At 40.0% G+C, this 27,146-nt stretch overlaps 2 protein-coding genes across 2 annotated transcripts; both read left to right on the plus strand.

The window, feature by feature from the left end:
* Positions 1-1,478: 1,478 nt before the first annotated feature.
* On the plus strand, positions 1,479-4,724 carry LOC143861880 (disease resistance RPP13-like protein 4). The gene is made up of 2 exons (XM_077372833.1): positions 1,479-1,736; positions 1,914-4,724. Exon 2 carries the CDS (start codon positions 1,915-1,917, stop codon positions 4,099-4,101), a length of 2,187 nt encoding a protein of 728 aa, XP_077228948.1. The 5' UTR covers positions 1,479-1,736; position 1,914; the 3' UTR covers positions 4,102-4,724.
* Positions 4,725-15,979: 11,255 nt separating this feature from the next.
* On the plus strand, positions 15,980-26,973 carry LOC143862478 (signal recognition particle 19 kDa protein-like). Its single transcript, XM_077373527.1, has 4 exons — positions 15,980-16,145; positions 17,511-17,705; positions 18,495-18,594; positions 26,657-26,973. Exons 2-4 carry the CDS (start codon positions 17,529-17,531, stop codon positions 26,791-26,793), a joined length of 414 nt encoding a protein of 137 aa, XP_077229642.1. The 5' UTR covers positions 15,980-16,145; positions 17,511-17,528; the 3' UTR covers positions 26,794-26,973.
* The last annotated feature ends 173 nt before the right edge of the window (positions 26,974-27,146 follow it).

Raw genomic sequence — 27,146 nt, forward strand, 5'->3', positions numbered from 1 at the left:
TCACAGGTGAATCTAGGCATTGAGCGAACCAAGTAAAATCTTGGTGTTCATCTTGTGGAATGTGTTTTTTTATAATTTTTTGTTAATTTTTGAACGATTGGATCGGACTTGCTCTGTGAATTTTCTCAACATTTTCCTAAACAAACATATATCTCCAAATTTTCTGATTGTAACAGCCGTGGGGTAACGGTGAGAGTGAAATTCATTGGAGCAATATATGGCTATTAAGGAAAGTTCCCAAGTTCTTGTTTACTATAATTTCCACCCTATATAGAACCCAAATAGGAATATTTAGTAGGGCCCCACTTCATCATAATGCTCCTAATATTGCACAGTAGGTCCCACCTTTGGATGATCTGAACGGTCTATTAATTTAATCGACCATCTGATCTTTTATGACTGAAAAATCACGCCTACTATGCAATCGGTGTGGCAAAAAAAAGTGTGGTGATAAATTCACCCCCTTCAAGACCTCATCCTACATACACTGTATATAAACCTCTACAAATCTGGGGAAAAGCTCCCAACAAATGAACGGTTTGGATCTTCAAACAAATAGTGCCGCAATGAATTTTCTAATAAATATGCATTATATGGTGTTCGTCCATAGTTGCACATATATATATATATATATATATATATATATATATTTTTTTAAGATAGAGTGGGTCAGCCTTCATTAAAGATCTAAAGCATTCAATTGTTAGGCCTCAGCGTAAATAGCCCATACGCCAAAAATCATCTCTATAGGATGATCCTAACCTTATAGTCTAAGGATTAGAGGGTTAGGATCATCCTATGCAGATGATTTTTGGGGCACAATCTATTTACATGTGGGCCCAACAACTGAATGGTTTGGATCTTCGAACAAGGTGGGCTTAAAACAAATATGTTCAAGAAACCTCCCTGAAAGAATGTTGTCGGAGGGTAAGTTGGTAATTACGTTGGAAATCCAAAGCAAGGCCTGTCATTCAAACGGATGATTCATAACAATCAAAGGTGGGACCCACTAAACAGAGTGTGTGGAAGAAGCAATAATGCGAATAAAGTAGTGTAAGAAAAGGAATTCCGAATAAAGGAATTTCTAGTCTACACCATTTCTCAGTGTTAATCTCGTCGGGCCTTGACCTTAAGCTCTAGGGTTTCAGATTCAATCAACAGTGATGGGGTCCAAAATATACGACCAACCGGCTGTTGACACGTGGCCCTCACAGGGGCCACTGCAAAGCCAACACCTGTCCTCTGCTAGGTATGCTGCCTGGACCAATCAAGGACTTCCACCAGCACCTCCTAGGTTCCAACTGCACCTCTTAAGTATGAGATTTGGTCCATACAGGGGCTACCACCTGTCTTGGACAGGTGGAAGGACAGGTGGCTCCGAATCACTATAAATAGCCTTCATTTGTGCTAAGGTGAGGGTTCTGAAAAAATCTAAGACCTTTAGTGTTTTGCTCTGACATTGCTCTGCACTCCTGCTCATACTGACTTGAGTGTCGAAGCGTCCGTCCGGAGTACCACTCCGGGTCGGTCTTCTGACCCTTTGTCTTCTTGTCTGTGCCCTTGTGCAGCGCATGACTCCAACAGCCCTCTAGCCGTGGCTTGTCAAATCAGCCCTTCCGGCCTACCATAACCTGTTACTGATTTTAGACCTAACAAACAGTCTCCACCCTTAGGAATTCTGAAATTTGCACCTACTCGACTTTCTCGCCACTTTGGTTGACCTTTCCTTTCATCAGGTAACACTCCAAAGCTGAAATCTCGTCTACTCTTTTTTTTTTTTTAAATCTATTTGCTACAGTATCTGCTTGTTAGATTAGACAACCTGAAACCCTAGAAATAGAATCTGATTTCCCAAATTCATCCAACCATCATCCTCCGATTTACTCTTTTGGCAATTCTTTCTCTACTTGAAGGATGTGTGTAGGAGGAGGAAACAAGGAGGAGGAGGAGGAGGAAGCCTTTGTTCCTTTACGGGCCAGGCTGAGTGCTGTCAAAACCATCTCCTCTTATTTCTCCGATCGGATTGACACATGTGAGAAACATTTTCAACAAATAACCCAAATGCTCCTCGCAGCTCACGACTGGAAGAGACGAGTCGTGGATGAGCTCCAAACTTTGACCCAACTCGCCGATGACTTCGTGGAAAGTCTTCCAATATCACCACCAGCCAACAATCCAAACCAGCCCCATATCCTTTTGAATTCCGACATCAGAAGCAAAGGTGACGTCCTTCTAACAAAGGTCGGCGAAGCAGTCGGCAAGATTAAGTCCGAGGCGCCACAATTTCCTTCCACTTATAAAGTGGAGCAGAAGGCGAAAGTGGCTGTGGATGAAGAAACAAATTGGGAACGCCTCAAGAACCTGGATAAGATTTTAAAGAGTCCAGCAATGGTGGATGTTCGAGCGAGCTACAATGCCCTGGATGATCAGTTGAAACTGTGCTTCCTTTTCTTGTGTATTTTCCCAGAAGATTCCACCATAGGTAAGAGGCATTTGATCCACTGGTGGATTGGAGAGGACTTGGTAAAGGAAACAAGAGACAAACAGGCTGAAATGGTGGGGGAAGATTGTTTCCAGCGGCTGTACGAGAGTGGTCTGGTTGTACCCATCTATAACAAACGGAGCAAAACCCCACAAAGCTGCAAATTGCAATCTTGGGTCCGTTGGATGGGGATATCTATTGCGAAAGAAACTGGTTTCTTTGGTTTTAATTCTGAAGGAAGACCAACCTCCAGTTCCTCCGAATGCGGGAGGAGAAAATGTTTGACAGTTCCTGTGAAAGGAAAAAATGATTCGGTAGTAATTTCTCCTGCGAAAGGAAAAAATGATTCGGTAGTAATTTCTCCTGCGAAAGGAAAAAATGATTTGGTAGTAATTTCTCCTGTGAAAGGAAAAAATGATTCGCTAGTAATTTCTCCTGTTAGTCCTGGCGACTTACGTTCGTTGTTCAATGTAAATGCACACTATCTAAAATGCGAAAGGCGTGTGTTCTCTAAGATGAGAAGCTTGGCCATTCTGCAATTGGGAAGGTGGAAAAATTTGCCCAAGTATCACATTGAAGTAGAAGACACCACCTTCTTAAAACGCTTGGGGCTTCTTAAGAGCTTGAGGTATCTTGGGTTGCAAGGCATTTCCAGAATAACAGAGCTCCCAGAGTCCATTAACAAGTTAACAAATCTGAGGGTTCTAGATCTGAGGGCATGTCATAATTTGGAGACATTGGCAGTTGGGATATCTTCGCTGGAAAATCTGACACACTTGGATGTTTCTGAATGTTACTTGCTCGAGGAGATGCCTAAGGGGCTTGGATCACTTTCGAAGCTCCAAGTGTTAAAAGGGTTTGTTATTGGTAATTCAAGTAATGACGGTAGATGTAAACTCGATGAATTAACTCAATTGAATTCCTTGAGGAAACTAAGCATAAACATAGGGAGCGAGGCACAAATTGAGGAGTTGCATGAGCTGGGCAAACTTCCAAGCCTCTCTGCTCTAACAATAATATGGGCCGGAATATTATTGTCATCTACCAAGAGCGCCGGTGAAAACTCGATGACGTCTGCAAAACTTAAGGTTTCTCCTTCACTTAGTAAGAAAGGAAACAAAAAGTCACTAACTAGAATGGCTACCATGTCTACTGTAACTTCTCTTTCACTTCCCCTAAATCTCGAAAAGTTGGACCTTCAATGCTTTCCTGGGAAAGAGGCTCCAAATTGGCTTGTGCCTGATAAATTGAATAGCTTGAAAAAGCTCTACTTCAGGGGAGGCCAGCTGAGCAATCTAAAAGAAGTGAAGAAGGATGGTTTAGACTGGCAAGTAGAGATTTTGCGTCTAAAGTATCTAAAGGATTTAGCAGTAGAATGGCATGAATTGAAGGAAGTGTTCCCATGTTTAAACTGTGTGGAGATCGTTGGATGTCCCGAGATTAAGTCATTTCAAGGCGACAAAGATGGGGTGTGGGTGGAGGGAGAGGAAGCATGCACAAGCAATAGCAATGATGGAGCAAGCACAAGCAATAGTAATGATGTAGCAAGCACAAGCAACAGTAATGATGTAGCAAGCACAAGCAATATCATTGGTGCTCCTAGTGCTCCTCTTGCATAGATTGAAGAGCTTAGAAAGGCTCCACTTCAGGGGAGGCAAGCTGAGCAATCTAAAAGATGTGAAGACTGGATGGTTTGGTCTGCAATATCAATTGGGGTCCCGCATATTTAGGGGAAAGGGCCCTTTTTAATTGGTTTTCTATGGGTGGGAGTGACTGTAATTGGTGCTGATAGTTTTTATGGAGGTGTTGTAGTTGCTGTTTGTTGTTTGTTGTTTGTTGTTTGCTGTTTGCTGTTTTAAAATTGGTCGTTGAATCAAAGTTGTTTGAACATGTTTTGTGGCATCAGTGAACTGCCACATGTTGGTTGTTTTAGTTTTTGTAGGTATCTCAGCAGTTGTAATTAGCCCCCAGGGCATTAACGAAGGGTCTGCTGGTTGTGTATGGTCATGGGTCTTCCTGCACTGATGCTTTTCGATGGGCGTGTGTTAGATTTTGGTGTAGCTGTATGATGTTTGCTCTAGTGGGACGTCTTGTCTCGTTTTTGTATGCTGTTTTGTAGCTATAAATAAATTGTTCTCTTTCAAAAAAAAAAAAAATATGCAGGATGACTTGTCCATGTTATTGTTATTGTAATCTGGTTACTGCAATATCAATAAAATTTCTTAGTCTTTCAAATAAAAAATGGATGGTTTGGTCTGGCAATTATAGTTTTTGTGTCTAAAGAAAATAGAAATGGATGGAGGGGAAGCAAGCACAAGCAATTGTAATGATACACAAGTGTTCCTGCTGCATAGATTGATACGTTTTCCAAATTTATCCCCAATGCTTGTAATTTACATTCATTGTTATGGTCTCTTACCTTTGAAAACCAGATGCTACATTTTTTTTGAGAGATGACTTTATTGAAAGGTGTACCAGGGACAAGATGTCCCCCTTAACCAGAAATTACAGAGTTCATTACATGAATCCAGAAAATAACAAGATTACACAGACTGCATTTAGCATCACCAAAGGATCAGGTGCAACAACAATGGACATAGCATCCCTTAAAACACCGGCTTTTGCGAGCTGATCCGCCCTCTCATTTGCAGATCGACTCCTGTGTTCGATAGTCGGCTTCACGACACACACCAGATCCTTGATTCCCCTGATCATAGGTCTAATCCTCCAAGGTCCTTTAGCATCCGAAGTTGCCCATGTAATTGTATTCACCGAATCACCTACAACAATAAGTGGGGCCTGCAGATTCTGAGCGCACCATTTAAGTCAAAACAAAAGAGCCATAACTTCAGCCTCATTTGCATCGCATGATCCCCCTGAACCAGATGCTACATTGAGTCGTAATATTTTGAACTAGTGTGTTTGTTTATATGGCTGATATCTTCCATTATGTTGATTTTTCACTAATAACAAGAACATGCAATATTATGTGTCCCCTAGTATTTTATGGAGCTCTGCTCTTGTAGAGAAGCTTAGGGGCTTGGCAATTGTATCTATAACAAACCTACTTTACATATGCTGAAAATGAGCAGTAACTTGTAACTGCTGCTGATATGGAATCAAATCTAAATGGATCTGATCTCTCTAAATTCATCCAAATGAAGTAGAGAAACAGGGTGTCTTTCCTTGAGCAGTCTGGAGGGAGATACGAGTGTTATCCAAAGGGGTCTGACATTAGCATCTTCATAAGGTGGATCTGATGTCTGAATAGAAGTAACCCTTAGTAGCAGAGAAACACAATATACCCGCCAACCCTGCTCTAAGTTGTTCTCTGGCCATTCAGCTTTAAGTTGTTCTCTAGCCTTTCTTGGGAAGACCTTTGCCTTTACATTTTCAGTGTGGAAGCACAGATTTATTTCAGCTACATATTCCCTGCAGGAGAAAGTGTTTTATTGGAGAGAGTTGGCCCCAATTTTTGTCTATGCATTGAAATCAAAATTGGGGGGAAAACCAGTATGGAATCATTGAGAATAGTTTATGAGAATGCAATGTTAGGCCCAAGTATGATGGTGGCAACCCCGAGAGAGAAGGGGGGGATCGGGTTTCTATAAAACTTTTACCCTTTTTAAAACAACTAACAAATTTTAGCCCAAATTGAAGTTAGAAGACCAATTAACAAATTAAATCAAGAAAGATAAATCTAAGTGCAAAAAATATAAAGAGAGAGTTAGAAGAAGTGCACCAAAGATTTAAAGTGATTCGGTCCTCAAACCCAAGAGGCCTACTCCACTCCACCAACAAAATAGGTTAATGGCTTCACTATTTAATCTTCTTAACTTCGGCGAAAATCGGTGCCAAATTTAGAATCCGAACTCTTTAACCTTGGTGGCGAACTCCACCAAAGAGAGAGAGCTCCGCTTCTCCGGACACTCGCCCAATCACAATGTTGATTGAAGAAAGAAAGAAAGAAATAAGAAAATCCCTTTCAAAGGGTTATAATCTTGATGTAGAAGATGTACAATGAAAGCTCCTAATCCAATTCTTGTCTTTGAATCAAGAGAGGCTCAAGTATGTTCTTTAACTCAATATGTATTCAAATTAGGTTTAGGGAGTGTTAGAATTATGTTTAAGAAGGTTAGAGACCTTTATATAGGCAAAGGAGACCAAAACTAGCCGTTATAGGGCTCCAACGGAATTCCGTGCTCGGAACTCCGTGGTATCCCATGGAATTCCATAACTCTATTCCAGATTTCAGGTGCTAACTTGTAAAATTCATATCTCCTTCGTTACTTATCGGATTTCTACGTTCTTGTGCTCTACAGACAATAGAAGAAGGAGATCTATCTGTTAAAAATATTTGAAAATGTTTTGAACTGATTATGATAGGATTTTGTCCAATGGTCATTCATGCAAGTGACAAATTGATGCTTTTCATATATGGGCTCACTTTGGCACTTGGGCTTTGGGTCCATGTGTTCTTCCCTTATCCTTTTATATTCTTTGGGATCTTATTAATGCCTCCTTGATGCCTCTAATAGATCCTAAGATAAGGATTGGCCTTCTAAGACTTGACAAACTCTAGATATCTTCAATGACATCATCTCTCCAAGTCTTCACTGTCACCATGGATCATCTTTTTTATTCTTTTGGCTCCAAAAGGTCTTCATGAATATTCCAAGCCTTCATCTTTACTTTGGGTTCTATAGATCTTCATGATAGGTTCACGCCATCATCCATGCTTTCCTTGACTTTAGTGTTTGATTAAATTGGATTTCCAATACATGCATTAAAACATCAAACACATTAGAGTTAACAATACAAATCAACTTGTGTTTGGAATCATCAAAACATAGAAGACTGCCAAGGTGAGAGCCATTGGACTAACAATTTACAAATGTTTCCTTCCACTCCTTTTAATGATGGAAACAAACATGTCGGCTGCACTAATCATTCTGCATCTTTAACGATTGAAACAACAATTGAGGCCGATAGGCTTGCTTGGTCTGTGTGAAAGGGAAGGATCAGAATGCGTTTCTTCATTAAGGCCATGGTTTGGATTGCAGGAATTTTCTGGAAAAGTTTGGAAAGGAAATTATTTCCAAAGTTTCCTACTTTATTTACACATGAAAAAAGGGATAACTTGACCGATCCTATTCAATTTTTGCTTGAGCTTTAATTGATGATGATATCCCTCTTAATCAAGCATAATCATACTATTTCCCTTTAAAATGTGGAAAGAAAACAATTTCTTGAGAAAAATTTTACCATCAGAAATGTTTTTCTTGCAATCCAAACAGGGCCTTAGTAAGAAATATATTCTGTTTTTTTCTGAAAGATAAATGAGGATTTTATTGAAGAAGCAAGAAAAACAGCAAGGAGATGACCAGAGAGCAGCGAAGAACAAGGAAAAACTACACAAGCTACACTGCATTACAATGAATTGAGGTTATCTCCAACAATGACCACCTCCTTATCAACAACATCTCTAGTGAAGACATGTGAGAAAGGATTGGCAAATTTTTAGAATGATGTCTAATCTTCATCGAAAGAATGAAAAGGTGCCATAGGCTCTGACATTTGTTGGCAGCTCGAGGGTACTTGTGGAGTCACTTTCGGACCCAGATGGAACAGTCTGTGAAGGAATTGAACACCTTCAAAGCTTCAAGTAGAGCCCTGACTTAAGCTTCAATAGAATTCGATACATGAATTAGACTGGAGAAGACTATAATGATAGAGTTGGCTCTCATCCTTCCACTGAATCTCGTAGGACCCAAATTACAGCTAGAGCAAAACTGTCAAAATTAAAATACAACAATTCGGAGCAGGTGGCACCCATTTAGCCATAATTCTCTTCTTAATTGACATGACTCGGACTATTCCATGCCACTTTCTCCAATAATCTCATATACAGAGGTACCCATGGCAATATTTGACAGCATTAGATGTGTCCTCTTTCATGCAAAACCTTCACAAGGCGTCGAAGCCTTTCAAGACCCTCTGATCCATCTAGAGTTTTTACTTCTGCCTACTGCATTTCAGGATATGTGACTAGAGCCTAACATAACCCATCTACTAGCGTACCCATTGATTATCTTACTGCAAGTCTGGCTTGCACTTTTTGTGACGGTAACAATAGTAAGAGGAGACGTGACTTGCTGATGGGGAGGTTCAGAATACAGGATTTGTCCAAAAAAAGATTTGTGCAACCGATCATCAGTCCTGGCAGCCCTTCAAAAAGCTGAGCTATAAAAATCTAAAAAATCAAGACAGTAACTCCGCAAGTAACATGCCACCCAGTAATTTTTGTGGTCGCATTGTTATAAGAGGATCAGAAATTGAATACGCTACCAAAAGAAATAGTTTTCCATCTACTCACGCATACCAAAAATATAAAATACTCTCCCATTAATAGGGTCAGCACAGTGTAGTGTGTACTTATGATGTTTCGGGTAGAGTAAGCAAGATTACAGTAAAAAAATCCTTCCACTATGGTTAATGTAAATATAGCTGATTGATGTAGTAGAAGAAAGGCGACGGAGGTATAGCGGTAATATGGACTTCATATGGTATAGCAAGGTATCAGCCAGATCACATAGTGATGCAGAAAATATTGAAAATCTGTTGCAAAGATAAGTAGGATTGACAAATTTGACCTTGATCTAACTGTCAAAAGTGACAGTCTTCCTTTCTTGGATTTTCGTAGCCGAAGGGCAAAGCGGAGGCCAGCTAGTGTTGATCGCATGGTGGGTTTTTTGTTTTATATTTTTAAGAGAGTCCATTTTTTAACTTTTGGAAGAAAGTATGTTGGTTTTCTAACTGGGTTAGCCTAGTTTACTAAGTCATGTTAGGACTGATTTCTATATAACTTGTTGCTGTTTTTAACAGAATGTAGTGTCCTCAGATGCATTTCCAAAAAAAAAAATGAAGTGTCCTTAGATAAATTCCAGTTTCAAGTTTTAATTGAAGAGTGTTTTTTTTAAGCAAAAGATAACTATATTATTAGAGATGAGAGATTACGACCGCTCATCAACAGGCAAAGATTGCCCAACATACAAGGAATCCCGCAAGGTCCCTATTTTGGCCAATCGATCTGGAAGATCGTTGTCACTTCTAGGTATTTAAAGTCGTCATCACAATATTGACATTTGCACCCCTAATAGTCTTATATCATTTCTTTCTTCAAATTTCCCTACACACCTCCATGGATTCTATCTATTGCAAGTGTCCTTTCTCACCTAAACAGTCCCTATACTGTTTTCAAATTTCCCCACTCTTGGGGTAATTGAGCCAAAAATTTCTTTAAATACATTAAAATTTGCCATAGAAACTGCTTAAAAATAAGAATTTGAACTGGTTTGCAATAAGACTATATGAAAACCAAACTCTAACACTAAGCAACCGAATCACAGACCCAAAAAGAATAAATTAAAATAGAAACTGAATATAATAATCTAATGAAACCACTTGCACCAAAGTTTGCCTATAAATGAAATAAAATACCAGTAAGCTATTAGATGTGGTTATGGTACGGATCTCACCTGACTCATGATACAACAGTTCCTGACAATCTCTAACATGGAAATGCATTCTCACTATTTCACCAAATTTCATCACACAAATATATAAACAAAGCAGTCTACTTGAAGAAAAAAAAAGTTGTATTCTTCACCAGCATCGAGCTAAAATTAAAAACATGCAAGGATTCCACATCACTGGGTACAAAAAACACAACTAATTGTTGAAAGGTATTTCAACTAAACAAATTCCCAATATTATTACATTTCTGGCAAAGACCAGCATTTTTTCTTCTTTATTTTCTTCTAAACACTAGACGCAAACAAACCCATCGGTCTTGTGAAACGTTGGCATGCCTGCATAAGTAAAGCAAGAAATGAAAAGGGAAAAACTTCATAAATTCCTTGAAATAGAACCAGGAGAAATCCTGCATGTCTACAGAGAGATGAGTATTAGGTCTGGCAGAGAAGTGATCTTCAATGAAGATCCTAAATTCCTTTGCTCGCCTTTTTAGAAAAGGAATCAGAAATTCCACAATACAGAATGGAGTGATCCACACCATAAGGTTGGAACCCACCAGATGGAGGATTGGTATCACTATTGCCCAGAGATAATCTGACACACAGCTTTCTATCAACATATTGGAAATGATCTTTTAAAAACTTAGGAAGAGAAACAAAACTTTAAAGATAAACAAGAACTCAACAGGCTACGAGAGGAACGACTACAAACCAACACACAACAGACCAGAGCCTGAGGACCTCAATATAAAAATTGAGTCCAGAACCATAGAAAGAAAGCACAAGAAGCGATATTGCAGATGCCCATTGGTATCATTAGGGAGCAGACAAGAAACAACATTAGGCACATAGTGATAAATATAAGTAGGAGAGCTCAAACCAAACCAATCACCCTCTTAAGACACCTTTCTAAAGATGTGTGCGATCCTTCATTGCAAGGTCTTTCCTGGATAGTTGAGGAGGAAGGGAAATGGTCATTGACAAGAGAGAAACCCCATTAGTACTGCAGTTACAGTTTCGCAACCCCCCAAATCAATACTAAGACCAAGGCTGAGATCAACATTTCTATTGAGAATGAAACCAATGCAGAAAGCAAGAACATATGCACAATTAGCTAAGAGAAATCTCACATTGGCTTCATATCATTTGATTTCCTCAAGATCAATCTCAATATGACGGATATGGGCTATCTTGGGCCAATCCTCCGCTCTGTTCTCTTCACACCGCTTTGTCTACACAGCTCTTGGAGAGCCATGAGTTGTTGCAATTCCTGGGGCAATGATTCCAAGTTGGGGCAGAAATGGATGGTGAGCCGCTGAAGAGCCTGAAGTTGGCCCAATCCTTCTGGGAGTGATGTCGGTTCTGGTGACAACATAATCTTCAACTCTACAAGCTTGGGAAGGTTCGGCAACAAAGGCAACCTCCTCTCCTTGCACTTCAAGACAAGGTACTCAAGCATTGGAATGCATGGGTTCCAGGCTATCAACGAGCAGTCACAAACATGTAATGACCTTAATGTGTTGGGAAGGCAAGGCAATGCCTTCAAACGAGGGCATTCATGCAATATTAGTTCGCTTAGAAGTGGAATTTCTCCTTCCGGCAATGCCTTCAAATGAGGACAGTCTTGCAGTCTAAGTTCTCTTAGAAGTGGCATTTCCCATTCCTCCAAAGTAGACAGTTTCCCTAGAGAGAAGCGTTCCAACTTTGGGAAGCCCCATACCTCACCCTCCCCATAAAATTCGTGGCATATGTGTTTGACCCTGCTCATTCCACATATATGGAGATATTTAAGAGACCTTAGTTTTCCAAGAGATGCCAGATGCTCCATCTTGTTGCATTTGACTAGTTCCAAAGAGACTAGATTGGACAGTGACGCTACTTCCAACTATATCGAGAAATTATGCCCAGCATAGTTCCATATTAACCTTCTCAGATGAGGTTGGATGCCTTCAAACAGGGACGGAGCCAGGAATTTGCTCTTGGGAGAGGGGGGGGCAAGTCCAAAGAAGATTGTTATAGCATGTTGAGGCGCACCATTCTACACTTCATGTTTGATAGGTAGGGCCCACCATCTCCCCCTAACCTATGCGTAAGGTGGAGCCCACAATTTACGCCTCAGATTTTGATGTAGTAGGGCCCACTATCCATTGCCCGAATATCGGTGATTTAATAAATTCCAAGAGCGCCCCCCCAGAGGATCACTTTCTACTTTGAAAATCCCAACAATATTCGAGATTTTATATTTTGCATGCAGATAAAGTCAAGCATTTTTCAAAAATTACTATGGGTCCACCTCATACGATGATCCAAACCGTTCATTTATTGGGCCACAACATAAATAGGTTGCATCACGTAAATCATCTCCATAGGATGATCCTGACCATTCAATCTATAGAGGTTTCTATAGCGGGAATTCCCATTATAGATCGGAGGGTTAGGATCATCCTATGGAGATGATTTACGGGGTGCAGGCGTGCAACCTACTTATATCGTGCGTAACAAATGAACAGTTAGGATCATCTTATGAATTGGGCCCTACTTTTTAAAAAATACTTGACTTTACATTCATACAACATATAAAATCTCATAATTAACTAGTAGAGAGTTTTCACATGTATAGTCCAGTATTTTTCAAAAAGTATTGTACAAGCCATGCCATAGGGTGATCCAATCCGTCCATTTGATGGGCCACGACGTTAATAGGTTGTGCCCAAAAATTCATTTACATGGGATGATCCTAGCCCTCTAATATATACAGGTGTACATCATATTATGTTCTCACATAAATGAATTTTTGGGCACGACCTATTTTCGTCTTGGCCCATCAAATGGACGGTTTAGATCATCCTGTGGTGCAGCCTGTACAATACTACCATGTGAAATCTTGTGACTCTAATCAAATGGACGGTTTTGATCGTCTTGTGGTGTACTATTTTTCAAATACGGGCCTAGATCATATACAATCATGCAGATAAGGTGCCATTCCCCTCAGCAAATCAGTTGAAATGAGAGAGGGGGCATTGATTGATATTGAGAAAGAGAGAGAGAGAGAGTTAATCTAGGTAGAAAAAGGGCATTAATCGGTGGAAGATTCTGGATAGAGTTAATCTAGGTGGAAAAAGGCATTAATTTAGTTGGCAAAATCCTACAAGATAGGGAAGATTCCCGATTTTCATAGAAGAGGGGCTAACTTTATGAAAAACTCTGGGCCTATTTGGTTACCATATGCATTTGTATTTTGATTTGGATTTGAGTTTTGGATACAAAACACATCAATCATCTTCATGATCATGTTTTAAGAGAGAGAAAGAGAGAGAGGGAGGGAGGGAAGTCTCGCTGCTGTCGGAGCAACGTCGAGGAGCAGCGATGGTGAAGGAAGTTGCCACAAATATTGATTTCCAAATAATGTCCCACATAACAGACTTGAAAATCGGAATTTTTTGCATTGTTGTAGCTGATTTGGAAATCTAAGGATCTGATCCAGTTCAAAATATCAACTAAATCCAAATCTAAATATTGTTGGTATCCAAACATGGCCTTAATCCATAGATTTTGAAATTTTCCCGGATTTCGGGGAGGGGGGGCAATTGCCCCCCCTGGACCCCTCTTGGCTCCGTCCCTGCATTCAAACACATCCTCCACCATGCTTACTTCATCTTCGTTTGATGTTTCAGAATCAGTAGACTCTCCATACAAATGCTCAAAAAAAAATTTGCCATTCATTCTCCGAAAGCAGAAATGCTTCTTACAATCCAATATTAGACTGCTAAAACGTTCCTTGTTATTCAAATTTGCCTACATGGCCTCGTCCTTAGTGGTAAGCCTGTTCAAGTTGCTTATGATTAGACTTCCTTGGAGAAGGTTGAGATCACCCAACTCTTTGATGCTGCATGCATTGTCACTTAGGGGTGCAACTTGGGTCGGGTCAACCCGAACCCAACGCAACCCGGTTTTTTAGGCGGGTTGGGTTGAGCTTTTCCGGGTTGGGTTCGGGTCCGAGTTGGGAATTGTCAACCCGACCGGAAATCGGGTTGGGTTGGGTTGGGGTACCGAGCAACCCGACCCGACCCGTAACCCGACTAATATATTAAAATAGTAATCTGTTACATGTATTGATTGAGTCTAGGAATGGATGGTGTATTATAGCTCTCATCTTTGACCACTAACCGATGGTGCTTTTCATCACGGACAGGTAGGCTGAGATCATAGACTAGATCATGCAACTTGAACCTAATTATGTTGCCATCATCATCTCTTTCTGTGTCATTGAAAATAGAGGCCCCTAATATCAAGTCATCAAGGTACTGCGCACCTATTTCCTCCATCTCCCTGCTTTGCTTGAAGCATATGAGATGGTGAGCCATCCATAGTTGGATTAAGGTTTCCTTGTCAAGCCAGAATTCTCTTGGGAACAATGAGAAACAATCAAAGCATGCCTTTAAATGTGAGGGCAAACTCTCGTAAGTGGATGATAGAGCATTAAGACTCACTCTAAACGCATTCTTCATACTGGTTTCTTCTTTAATTGGATTGACATAAATTCCCATTCCCTTTGCAAGTGCAACCAGGGGTGTTCCTCCAATTCTCTTGATGATGATTTCCCTATCAATACCCTTCCAAACCCAGATATTTTTTTTATCGTAGGATTCCAACCAAGAACATTCTCTATCAAATATTGACCAACAAACATCTTCTTTTGAAGGCTGCAAGTAATGAATGTTGGATGTAGATGTCACAAGGTTCTACTCCCTCTCATTCCCCCTCTCCGCAATGATGCACAAACTTGGGACCACTTGTTGCAATTCTCATCCTACACATTGTCCAATACCAGTAAACAATACTTCCCCATTAAGAATTGTTGAAGGTGATCCAAGTTCCCAATTCGAGACTCGGAAATTTGATCTGTAGGTGCATATACCCAAATTATCTCTTGGAAATTGCTACTCAACCTGTTATTGTTATAGACCAGTTGAGCAAGAGATGTTTTGCTCCTCAAACTTTGCATTCCTTTGACCTAGGGGTGCAACTCGGGTCGGGTTGGATCGGTTTTAGGCCAACCCTAACCCAACCCAACCCGAGCCTCAAGTTGAAGATGATCAACCCTAACCCAACCCACCTCCAAATCTCTCAACCCTAACCTAGCCCATCTAGGGTTGGTTCGGGTTCACCTTCGGCCAAACTAAAAAATCCAATAACTCAAAGAAAATCAAGATAAAATTAGAGGGCGGTGGTCGGGTTGAGTCGGGTTGAACCCGAAATCAAATCGAGTTGGCTTTTCCCAATCCTAACCCAACCCGAGGAAATGCCAACTCAACCTGAGCCAAAATCGGGTTGAACCCATCGGGTTCAGGTTGAGCCCCGACCCAAGTTGCACCCCTACTTTGACCCCTCTGCCTAGCTGGAAATCAGCCCTTCACCTAGAGTGAATCTCACTAAAAGCCCTTTGTTAGGGAGATTGTTTGTTTTCGAAAATCAAATCAGAGTTTCGGATTCCTCGGTTGGCCCCACCACTCTACGCTCTCCTTCCTTCAACTCCACTTGAGAGCAACTGCATAAAAATGAGGGACGTGGGACAAACCTCCCAGATGACTATTCTACCCTTTGACAAAATCTTAGCAATACGTTATAAACGGGCAAAATTGCCAGTGGGACCCACTTATAAAAAGGATCCAAATCATTCATCTCTTGGTCCCTTTCATGCCTCATAAGTGAATGGCCTGACCATTGAATATTTGAATGAGTAAAATGGTGGGACCTAGGCCATCAAACCTATCGAGAATCTAATCTATTTACACATAATGACATTTTCGTCCTTTTACAGTTAAGAAAAAAAAATCTACCTTGGGTAGGGTATTCTGGTAGACAATCTGATAGCATGCCGGGATTTTCAAAACTCACTCAAATGCGATGACTCTGCAAATTGCCAAACTAGGAGTCTGTTTTTGCAAATAAAGCAAAGTATAAGACATTCTTTTGCAAAAATACCTTTCCAAAAAAGGGGTCTCCCTCAGAAAGACAGAAATAGAGAAGTCCTGGAAAATTAAAGCTTTCTCCTCGTTCGAATTAGAAGGGCGAGGACGAGGACCGAGCAGAGCGTCTCTCACGCTTTCTCTCTTTGCAAATCAAAGGTAAGTAACTTCCCTTTCTATCTCATTATTTGATTCTATGTTTATTCTTTTATCTTTAGGTTGGTTTCGTTGCGGCTCATCACATGAACGATTCAGGTCATATACAAATTATGTGGTTAGGCAATGCCCATAGCCTAGGTTCTCTTGTTTTCCTTTTTCCTGATCTGACCTATTGTTTTGTTATGAAACGGTTTTGTTTTTTATTATTATCTTGTTCTTGCTGTTAGGGTAGATGTATGAATTGGGGGGGTTTCTTTTTTTTTCTTTTTTTCTTTTTTTTTAAAGATAAGGGGGTTTCAAATTATTTATAGAATTAGTAAAAATATAAGCAATATCAAAGATTTTGGAAAATACCAGCCAGTTATGATTTGATCAATTTATAACAATATGTGGGTAAGGCTTGACCATGGGCATCTACAAGCACAAAGACAGTGATATAATTAATTAGTTCATGATCTGGTTCTTAGTATGTGCAAATTTTGATATTACTCAAATTGATATACCAAATCATCATGCCTTGATCATACATAAATAAGTGGCTGAGTACTGCACATACGCATGCGTAATTATACATATATACCATCGAATATAAAAAGAACAGGACACTACTTGCATCTTCTTTTGGGGCAAACAAGTCTTAGCATGTGGTTTGTGGAGTGAATGTAAATGATGATGTTCAACCTTTATAGTTTTGAATGGCTGCAATGAGAAGTTACTTTACAATGAGGTACTTCACCTTCCACTTCAGGTCAGATCCTTAACGCACTGAGTGGAACTTGGAAATTCTTAGTTTTTTCGGGGAAGGCAAAAAATCCTTTTATGGATGCATTTTGTTAGTTAAGATCTGCCCTTCCAATTCTGGGAATAGAAGCTCACAAAACGAAAAATATTCAAAGGGAATTCCTATGACATGGGCCTGGTGACAAGAAGAGGGTGCATTTCAATGACTAGAATGAGGTCTGACACCCCCCAAAAAGGAGGTTGACATAGGTAAGTAAGTTCATGATCCCAGTTTTACTATTCTCAGTGATGGTAATGGAGAACTACAGACGCATACGATGAGCTACGTTATCTAGTTATTAATGCCAAAGTAAAAAAGGAAAATGTTTAAAGACAAGCGTGACCTCCATCTACATCGAACACAAATTTTAAATGCCAAATGCAAGGCTAAAATACCCATACACCGATGTCAGTGATAGAAATTTACTTCAGATCGAGAGGAACTAATTATTTGTTAATTAATCTAAATTTTCAACTCAACCCAACTCACAAAATTTACTTTATATGCTGTTTCGGACTTAAGATGAGCATCCACCACATTTCTTAAGCTGACTTTTTTAGCTATTCTTAATTATTCTTTTGTAGGATTTCCATATAACAGGCATGGATGAAGATCTACCTAATATAAAGAGGTGGATTGTATTTTATCCTGTTTACATAAATTCAAAGAAAACCTTAGCTGAGGGACGGCGAATTAGCACAAGTAAAGCATGTGAAAATCCAACTTGTGTTGAGATTGCGGACAGCTGCAACTTCCTCAGACTTCCGTGCGCAGTTGAGGTCTGTTACTTTGCTTATTTTCACAATCATGTTTAGAACTTCAAGATGTGAACTCAGATTATTTGATATGGAAAGACATTAGAGGTTTATTTGCCCAGGTTTAACACTCTGGCATCAGAACAGATTTTAAAACTGATCCATATGATCCAATATGCACACAGTGGTACATATCAGATGATATGGTGTGAATCCCTTTTGTTTGAAAAATATTAAAGAAAATGATATATGCACTCCTTTATTTTGATAATGGCACTCCTCACTTAATTAAACAGTTTTGGTGATTAGTTCGTATATTTATTTTGGTGAATTCAAACATCCTTTAACAGCCAATAGGAAATTGCAAGTTGAAGAGAGGAGTCTCATTACGAAAACAAAGTGAGTGTGGATATTATCTTAATGAAGTTAAAGTATGTCATATTTGCTATGTTAACATAATTAGCTTACAGGAATTACACACACACAATACATCTGCTCAATGCTGGCAATGTACAGTATTTTTCTTTTATACCAGGCAATATTTTAATTCATTTTATGTGATTCTGAACTGTAATATTATGGGATGTTTTCAGAAAAATCAGTTTCCACTTTTAGCCTGCAATATATTTCTTCTGTTTTTTTAAATAATTCAGCCTCTTTTGAACTTTCCTGACATTTTATTTGTATTTCCTTCCCACGGGTTTCTGTAGTTCTTCTGTGTACTTGATCAAAATGCTTTGCTTACAGTAATTCGCTAATAACTATACAGCCTACACTTATACATAGGTTGCCTTTTGTGTTTGGTGGGTGCAGATTGACAAGGCATATCCACGCGACTTCATGCAGAGAGGGCGAGTGAGGGTGTTGCTGAAAAAGGAAGATGGAGCTTTGTATAATCCAGCAATTAGTTCCAGTAAGTTCTTTTACTATTGACAAGGAAATTTTAGTCATAAACAAGTTCTTTTACGCTTGACTAGAAAATTTTAGTCATTAGATAAGTTTCGAAGAGAAGAAAAATTTAATAGGAATACATTAGATAAGTTTCGAAGATCTCTCAATTAAGTTGCTAAAACTTTTCCGTGTGGTTCTTGTGCCTCTAGGGTGCTGGCTTTGGACGCCTTCAATCAATGTGCAACAATATTTTAGACCATTCCTCTGGTTTTAATTTGCTCACAATTTCTTTTTTGTTGGAATTTAAAATTTTACTACCCATTTTCGTTGCGGTAATAAATCTAGTCTCTGGCACCATTAAAAAAATAATAAAATAAATCCCAGTGGCTGGCTATCTAGTTCTGAGTTAAAGCAAATGGACAATATGTAAGTAAATCCATGCAGCCATTCTTAATGCTTAACAGTATAATTACTCTTAGTGACTGTTATGAGTGATGATAATTGCTGGTTAAATGACTTGGTGAATCAGCCATTCAAAAAAAAAAATGACTTGGTGAATCATGAGGACAGAGGGTAGACATGAAATGCTTGCTGAGTGGTAAAATATTGATTTCTTAAGAAGAAAGATGATGTGGGTGATTGGCAATGGGGAGAAGATTAAATTTTTGTGTGATGGGTCATGTGGGTGTAACCCTTTGAAAATTGGAATTTTTGGTCCTTTTCAATATGGATTTTGAAAAAGGGATTAGTGTGGCTGACTCCTTTCGCAAACGTAATGGTAAGGTGGATTGGAATGTTAGGTTTTGAAAGATTTTTTTCTATTTTGAGGTTTATGGTCACTTATTTCCTGTCTAGTATAAACTCGGTGTACATCAAGAAACATGGGTTGATAGAAGAGTCTGGGAATTTTCAATCCATTCCTTCTATTCTCAATTAATCAGCTGAGCCTCTCTCCTGCCTAGAGAGCTTGGAGCTCCCAGTCCCCTCTCCCTCGTAGAGTTAATGTCTTTTGTTGGTCTACATGTTGTGATAAGATTCTCAATTTTGATCACCTTCGTAATAGACATAGGATTATTATCCACACAAGGTTAGATAGAATTAAAAATGAAGAAATTCGTAAAAAGGTGGGGGTGGCACCAATTGAGGAGAAGATTAGAAAGCACCGCTTAAGATGGTTTGGACATATCCTACGTAGGCCTTTGGATGCTCCAATGAGAGGAGGCGACTCGTGCCAAGTTGATGGAGTAAAAAGAGGTAGGGGCAGACCGAAAACAACTTGAGTAGAAACAGTGAGGAAAGACTTGATAGCTAGGAACGTAACAGAGAACATGACCTTGTTAGGATAGAATGGAAGAAAATGATCCACATAGAAGAACCCAACTAGAGCCAGGATTAGAGCCGGGTAGATTCCTTTCACCTTCTTCATGAAATTTTGGATTCATTTAGCCGACCCCAACTAGTTTGGGACAAAGGCTTTGTTGAGTTGAGTTGAGTTGAGTTGAGACTATGCTTTATGTCTTGCTGATGTTGAGTCTGTTGATCACCTAAGTTGGGTTCTTCCTGGTCATATTGCTGATCACTTTGAGACATCGGCTTCCACGCTTTGGCCATTTAGGGGTAGAATTCTTTGGAGTCTTTTTCTTGCTGCTTCCCTTTGGCCGGTCGGAATGAAAGGAACAAGAGAGTCTTTAACGGGGTCTCTAGAAGGTGCGTAACATCTAGAGACGAACCTTCTCTCTGGTTGTCTAGCAAGCAACAAACCTTCCTATTTTGTGATGTATCTAGGTGGCTTATTTTTTAACAAATCCTGGGAGGAAATTCGGATGAGCAGGTGCAGAGAAGAGGGTCCTCGCCCTAGGTGGGCCTCTCGTGGGTTTTTGAAGTTGGACTTCGACGAGTCCCGGCAATCCGAGCCGGACTAACATTAGTGGCCTTCTTAGTATCATAGAGAGAGTTTTTATGGGCATTTTCAGAGCCTATTAGTCAGATGGATTCTAACAAAATGGAGGTTGAGGCACTTCTTTATGGAATTCGTCTCGTGGATCTGACTCAGCTGGACTACCTTATCATTGAGGGTTATTCTCAATGTTGTTAGGTGGGTGAGATGAGGATTGCTATCCTAGGTGATTCACAGATGCTATTGAGGAGATTCTTGATGCGCTAGAGGGTCATGCTACGGAGATTCGGCATGTCTGGTTCACCAATAGTGATGTTGATATGTTGGCTTGTTTATGTGTAATTAGAGAAGTGATTATGACTTTTGATCACCTCTTCGCTGAGGATCTTTGTTCTTTTCTCCAGTGTTTAAAAACTCCATGACTCGACAAGGAACTCCCCTGAGTCGACTCCTTTTTGCCTTGGCCGCGTTCCTCGTTGCAACACATCCGCGTTCCGCGTTTTGCCCTACAGAGTCAATAAACTCCTTTGACTCTCCCTAGTTATGACCGCGTCAACCATCTTCTTGGCCGCGTCGGTGCTGAGTCGACAAGGATTTTTCTTGGCCGCGTTCCGCTTCACATCCGCATTTTTAAACACTGCTTTTCTCTCTTTTCTCTCTCTTGCTTCTAGGGTGCAGTTCTTCTTTTTAGCTTTGTTTCTTTCAAGACCCCTCGGTCTTTCTGTTATTTTGATTTTGTTTATTATCACCATAAAAGAAGATAATGCATTTATTTTTCTCAAGCTTTTGTCTTCAGCCTACTTTTATTGTATGAAGAAATCAATAAAGAGAACACAATGTCTCAAGAGACAACATGTACATCTGACTGCGAAATGTCAGAAGCTGTTGTAGATGCTGAATTCTATTCCATAACACCAGGATCCTTTGATCTCAGTAAAATGGGGAGACCTTCCTGTCAGACTATGACATGTTTCATATCTGTTAACTCTACGGAGGTGAAGATTTTCCATTTAAACACTTCATCTTGTTGCACTCATGTTAATTGTTGAACCTTTTTGTACGATGAACTGCCTGAAACACGCCCACCACCAAAGTTTGTAGGGCCACAGTCCCTGTACAATTACTATTACTGATTTGCTATATAATTTAGCTTTAGCATTACCATTGGAGGGGCATCTAGGTACCATTAGGGGGAAGCTACAGCCTAAATTTGAGGCAGATAGGGTAAATTATATCGCAATTGCTAATGTGATTATCCCTAAATGCAGTGAAGTAAAAGAGCAGTTTTAGCATAGTCCATATTACATTAAGAAAAAGAACAACCATCCGGATCTCAGCCGTCACCCTATCAATGCTTCTATTGTTTTTGTCTAACCGCAGGCATCAAACTTTTGCAAAGAAATTGTGGTTTCATTTCCACAAGGTAATCTCCAAGATGACCTTAGTCTATCAGACGTGATGGGCAGACAAGTCTTTAATTAATGTCCGGTAAACAAATTACGGCACCTTTTGAGACATGTAGCTTGAAGATGCTAGGCGCTTCCTAAAAATTCGTTGCAGAGTTAGAAAAAAAAATCTTGTGGCAATTTTATGTACTATGCGGTTTCTCATCAAAATTTTGACTTCAGTTGCAAGACAAACCCTAAGACTGAATTTACTGTAGTTATTTCAGAATCCAGATTGCGCCCCCCTCCTCGTGAAAGTGACCCCTCAAGCTTTTAAAGAACCCTTTCGTAAAACCATTAACAAGAATGGAAAATGATGGAGTGAGCTTGGAAGAATCCGGCTATGAACCGAATCATAACAGGATCTGTGATCGACTTAGGGCTTTAAGAAAGCAAAAGGAGTGGAAACAGCAGCAAAAGTCGTGGGCTAGGGTACCACAAATCCTTCATAAAATGAAATTCCAGAAGTCCCCAAAATCAGGCAATCAGATTTATATACTAGTTGAAAGAAAGATGAAAGACTAAAATGGCCTTATAATGAAACTATAAAAACTACTATAAAATGAAAGCTGTCATGGATGGATGCCTCGTCTTAAGCAGCCCCAAATCGACTTAAAATTCGCCCCAATGTGATAGCTAGATCAAAAGTTATGTCCAAAACAATATTTGTGCACGTGTAGGTGCCTATATGTTGCAAAATCTCGTCTCTGAGGTTTTTTTCAAAGGTCACATCCTTACATATAATCATCTGCTATGATTCACACTACGTCAATAGACTACCCACGATACTAATAGGCCTATAGTCTTCCACTTCATTCCTTCTTTCGAACAATAGTTGTGAACTAGCTTTGATGCTTTTGCTTAATCTGTCCCTATTATGAAATTCCTCCATAACCTGCATGATATCGTCTTTTATCTGCTCCCACACATCTCGATATAAGACGAAAGTAAAACCATCTAAGCCTGGAGCTTTATCATCTATTGAGAAGATAGCAGCTGTCACTTCCTGTTCTGTGAATTGGGCTTCCAGCTGGTTAGACATTTTATCTGTGATTGTATTGAACTAGATCCCATTTAGGCTTGTTCTCCACCCCTCGTCCCCTTTGTACAACTTCATGTAGAACTCAAGTATGTGCATCTTATTTTATGTGCGTCTCAATAAAATCCTTATCTGCAAATTAGACATTGGATTTCATTTTTCCTTCTTCTAAAGCTCGCCATCTTGTGGAAGAAAGCCTTGTTTCTATCACCCTCCTTGAGCAAAAGAGCCTTGGATTTTTGGCTCCAGCTAGTTTTCTCCATCCTAAGGATGCATACAATCGAACTCAATTTTAAGCTTTCAGTATAGCCAACTACTGTTACTTTTCACGCTTGACACTGGTAGTATCCTTCTTCTGCTACTCTGCTCACCGAACAGAATAGTGTTGAAATTGCCTCCCAGGCACCACATTTAATATCACTACTTTTGGTCCAAGAAGTGAAGCCCCACCACCATCATAAATGGTTGACGACTTGAGCTCCTTAATCTAGTACTGGTATGCATAGTCCAGGGATTCCCTGATGAAAGAACAGAAAATGGAAGAGCAAGCACTGGTTACCACATTATGACATCCTGCGTGATAACTAAAGTTACTAAGGCCCTGTTCGTTTTAGATTATGGCAACTGATTGTCAGTCCCAAACCTATTATTGGACTCAAAGTAGGGCTGGCAATTTCACCCGAAAAAGCGGGGATCCGCCCCGCCCCGCCCCGTTTGGGGAGGGGATTCCCCGATTTGAAAGGGGAAGGGGAATATAAAAATTCCCCGGTGCGGGGAGGGGAAGGGGAAGGGGATGGAGTTGTCCCCGCCCCGCCCCGCCCCCCCCGCCCCCCCCCCCCCGCTACGCCCCGCTAATCATGCCATTTTTTGTAAATTTTTAAGTGTTTTTTTTAAGGAAAACTACTAGAAACTCTGTGGATCGGCTACAAGATTCCCCCAAACATAAACTTAGCTTGTCTTTTCCTTTTAATTAGCTTCTGAGAGCATTTTGGGAACTATAATAACCTTTTCACAGATGTTGAAATAATAAAGACAAGCTGAGAGCCTGAGACGCTGAGTGTATGCAATTATCAAAAAAATCGTAGTGCCAACAGAATTTTAGGGTTGGATTGCAGGTTTTAATTTTCAACAAGAAAAATTTAGCTACTAGAAATTTGTTTCATGTCAGCACTAGACTGAATTGCAGTTAAAGAAATAAGTCATTTGTTGATTTTGTTCTCTTCTCCATTCTCATTTCTCATGCTCATCTGGGGGTTAACATGCTATACAGAATGAACTAATGAACATTATTTTGCGTGTGTGAGCGCCCACTTATGGACTTTTAAAGTTCATTGTGACTACTGAAATAGTTACTTTTTGCACATTGGCTGCCTGTTAATGAAGGTAATCCTGGTGCTCATTTCCTATTTATCATTCCATAATTTATGCAGAAAATTGCTGAAAGATGAGGTCCTGTTGTTATTTATGTTTGTTGTCTCATCCATGCATTTCTTATTTTGTCTATCTGTTTGTTGATCACATGAATAGAATCATAGCATTCATCACAATATTGTCTGTAATGGACGTAGAAGAAAGAAGCTCTGTTTGCTGGTTTGGTTGGGTTCCAAAGAGGGGGCGGGGTGGGGATTTTGTCCCCGAAGGATGCGGGGAGGGGAAGGGGAAGGGGAGGGGGAAAATTCCCCGCAGAGGGGAAGGGGAAGGGGACCCCAACATCCGGCCCCGACCCGCCCCGTTGCCACCCCTAACTCAAAGTTACGTTTAATTTTGAGTCCAATAATAGGTTTGGGACTGACAATCGGTTGTCATAATCTAAAACGAATAGGGCCTAAACCTCTTTGGCCATTTCCCAACCTAAATTGTTTTACCCTCTTAATCTGTTTGAAATTTCCTTTCTATCCAGACAAATCCATCATTCATGTGACACACAGCAGAGTCGTCCTCATTTCTTTTTTCTTTTTTATTTTTTTTAGTCCTAAGTATTAGACATAAATTCCAGCCATAGCTCTTTGGTCCTTGCCAGTTGCCACCAATGTAATATTTCCTTCGCTGGGTTCTAACCAAAGACAATGTCATCCCATTTCCTATAGAGATGAAGGATCACAATTCTCCAAAGTTTGCCTGTAGGGCCCAAGAGAAAACCACAATCTAGATGTCGACATAATCTTCGCCACCATTGAAAACTTATCTTCAGAAATCCTTTGATTTCTTTCTTTCCAAATGAGCCATGCCACCGCACAAAGTCATATTCCAAAGAACAGGACCTCTTTCCCCAAGATGCAACTCCATTCCTACAGTAGAAGGCAAAGAAGACAGAAAAAAAAGAGCATACTCCAAACCAACATTGGAGCACGAAATCTTCAATGGCGTGATGATTACCAGATTCCTCATTGTCGTGACATTAGATGCATTTGTTCGCCAATCAGAACCTTTTCTGTTAAACAAGTATAGTGAATTGTTCCTCTTGAGGGCCACAGTTCAGCAGGATCTTGCAACCTGGAAGGCACCAGGGAGGTCCAACTGATGACATGCCCCATAGAGCCTTCACCTCCCTTTACTAGCAACTGAAAAGGAACGTTTGGAGTCAAACATCCACACCCTCCTATCCTCCTGAACTCTAAAGAGAAAAGTCCCCTCAAGGTTGCAAAGTAATACTAGAAGATATTCCTCCATCTTTTAGATCCCCACTAAGAGGATCAACCTCATACGACTGCTCTCCCCAACCTTATTGTGACGCTCCACCACCATAACTCCACGGACTTTGACCCATGGAGGCTTTGCAAAGCATTGCAATCAAGAGGAAGTTTTGTGTCTGATTCTTTGGCATGACCCCATTCTGATGCTCTAAGATCGATATATAATACAATGAATTAGCGGAAGAGAACAGCCAACTCTGAGGCGGATGCACTGGCCAAAGAGGGGTCTATGCAACGGGAACAACTGTCAATTATTGTAATTCGATGGATCATATATAGGCTTATTATGCCAATCTCCCGCCTGTGTTAATGTACTGGGACATCCTGTCCCTCACTTTTGATTTAATTAAATACTGTTAATTTTCAAAAAAAAATACAATGAATTAGAAGATTGAAAAACGAACTTTATGGTGATGATATGGCACATATGGAAAGAACGGAACGGCCGCTTATTCAACCACAAAATTCGAGGATGGAGAAAATTAATCATCGATATCAAGTTTGACCTTATTCTTTGGAGCATCTGTGGAAAGGATATCCCTGCTTCAAGATTGCAGGATGTTGTATGAGCTGCAATGTAGCTTAGAACTCGTTGTGCCATGCTTCACTGGAAATTCAAGGAGTCTCATGGAAACTATTTTGATGGCAATTCATGTGGAATATGATGGTCTTCACATGTAGGTGGGATTATCATTGGAGGTCATAGTGGTGGGGTCTAAATTTTGTCATTATAGTTCCGATTTGTATTAAGGGCTCTAATGAAGTGAGGCAAGAGGTTTGTTGGACTAAATTTCAAATTTTTGTGTTGTCTTCTTTTTTCCTCTTCATAATTGTTGGAAAGGGTAAGATCAGTTAAAACCTATGATTCCCAATGAAGCTATCTTTTTTTTCCCTTCCCCCATCTGAACAGGATATGTCATACTTTAGTTCTTTGTGATTGTTATGTGTTCGGTAAAACTTTAGATAAAACTACTTAGTTGCTGTACAACTTAGCATTGTTTGTATTGCAGGGAAACAACTGATGGTCAAGGTTGCAGAGATGGTCCCCAGACACCATGGGAGGACCAAGAAACAGGAACCTTCAACCACTTCAACTGCCACAACAGGACCTTCCAAGTCAGGAAAGAGTGGAAGAAAGAAGAAATAATCAGCCTGCTTTTGCAAAAATACTATGCATTTTTCAACTGTTACTTTCTCATACACAAATTGAGCATTTTGTCTGCTTTTGTTTCTTTTCTGTTTTTTTTTTCTCCTGATGGAATGTTCTTGCCTCATGCCCTGTTACAATTTACACTTGAATGCCAAGATTACAGGCTGCTACCTTAAACAGAGTCTTCCAAAGGTTAAACAAATAAACAATGGTATTAGGCCCCCAATCTCCGGTGTACAAGTTGGCATGTGTAAGTGGAATATTGCATAAGGAAATTGTAACCCTCCATGCAATGTGGACTGGATGCTGATAATTATTGATTTCTGTTTGGAGTCACTGATTGGACGGCT

Source organism: Tasmannia lanceolata, unplaced genomic scaffold (assembly GCF_043159265.1).
Source record: "Tasmannia lanceolata isolate RefF3 unplaced genomic scaffold, GAP_Taslan_0.1 ptg000037l, whole genome shotgun sequence".
Classification (NCBI taxonomy): Eukaryota; Viridiplantae; Streptophyta; class Magnoliopsida; order Canellales; family Winteraceae; genus Tasmannia; species Tasmannia lanceolata.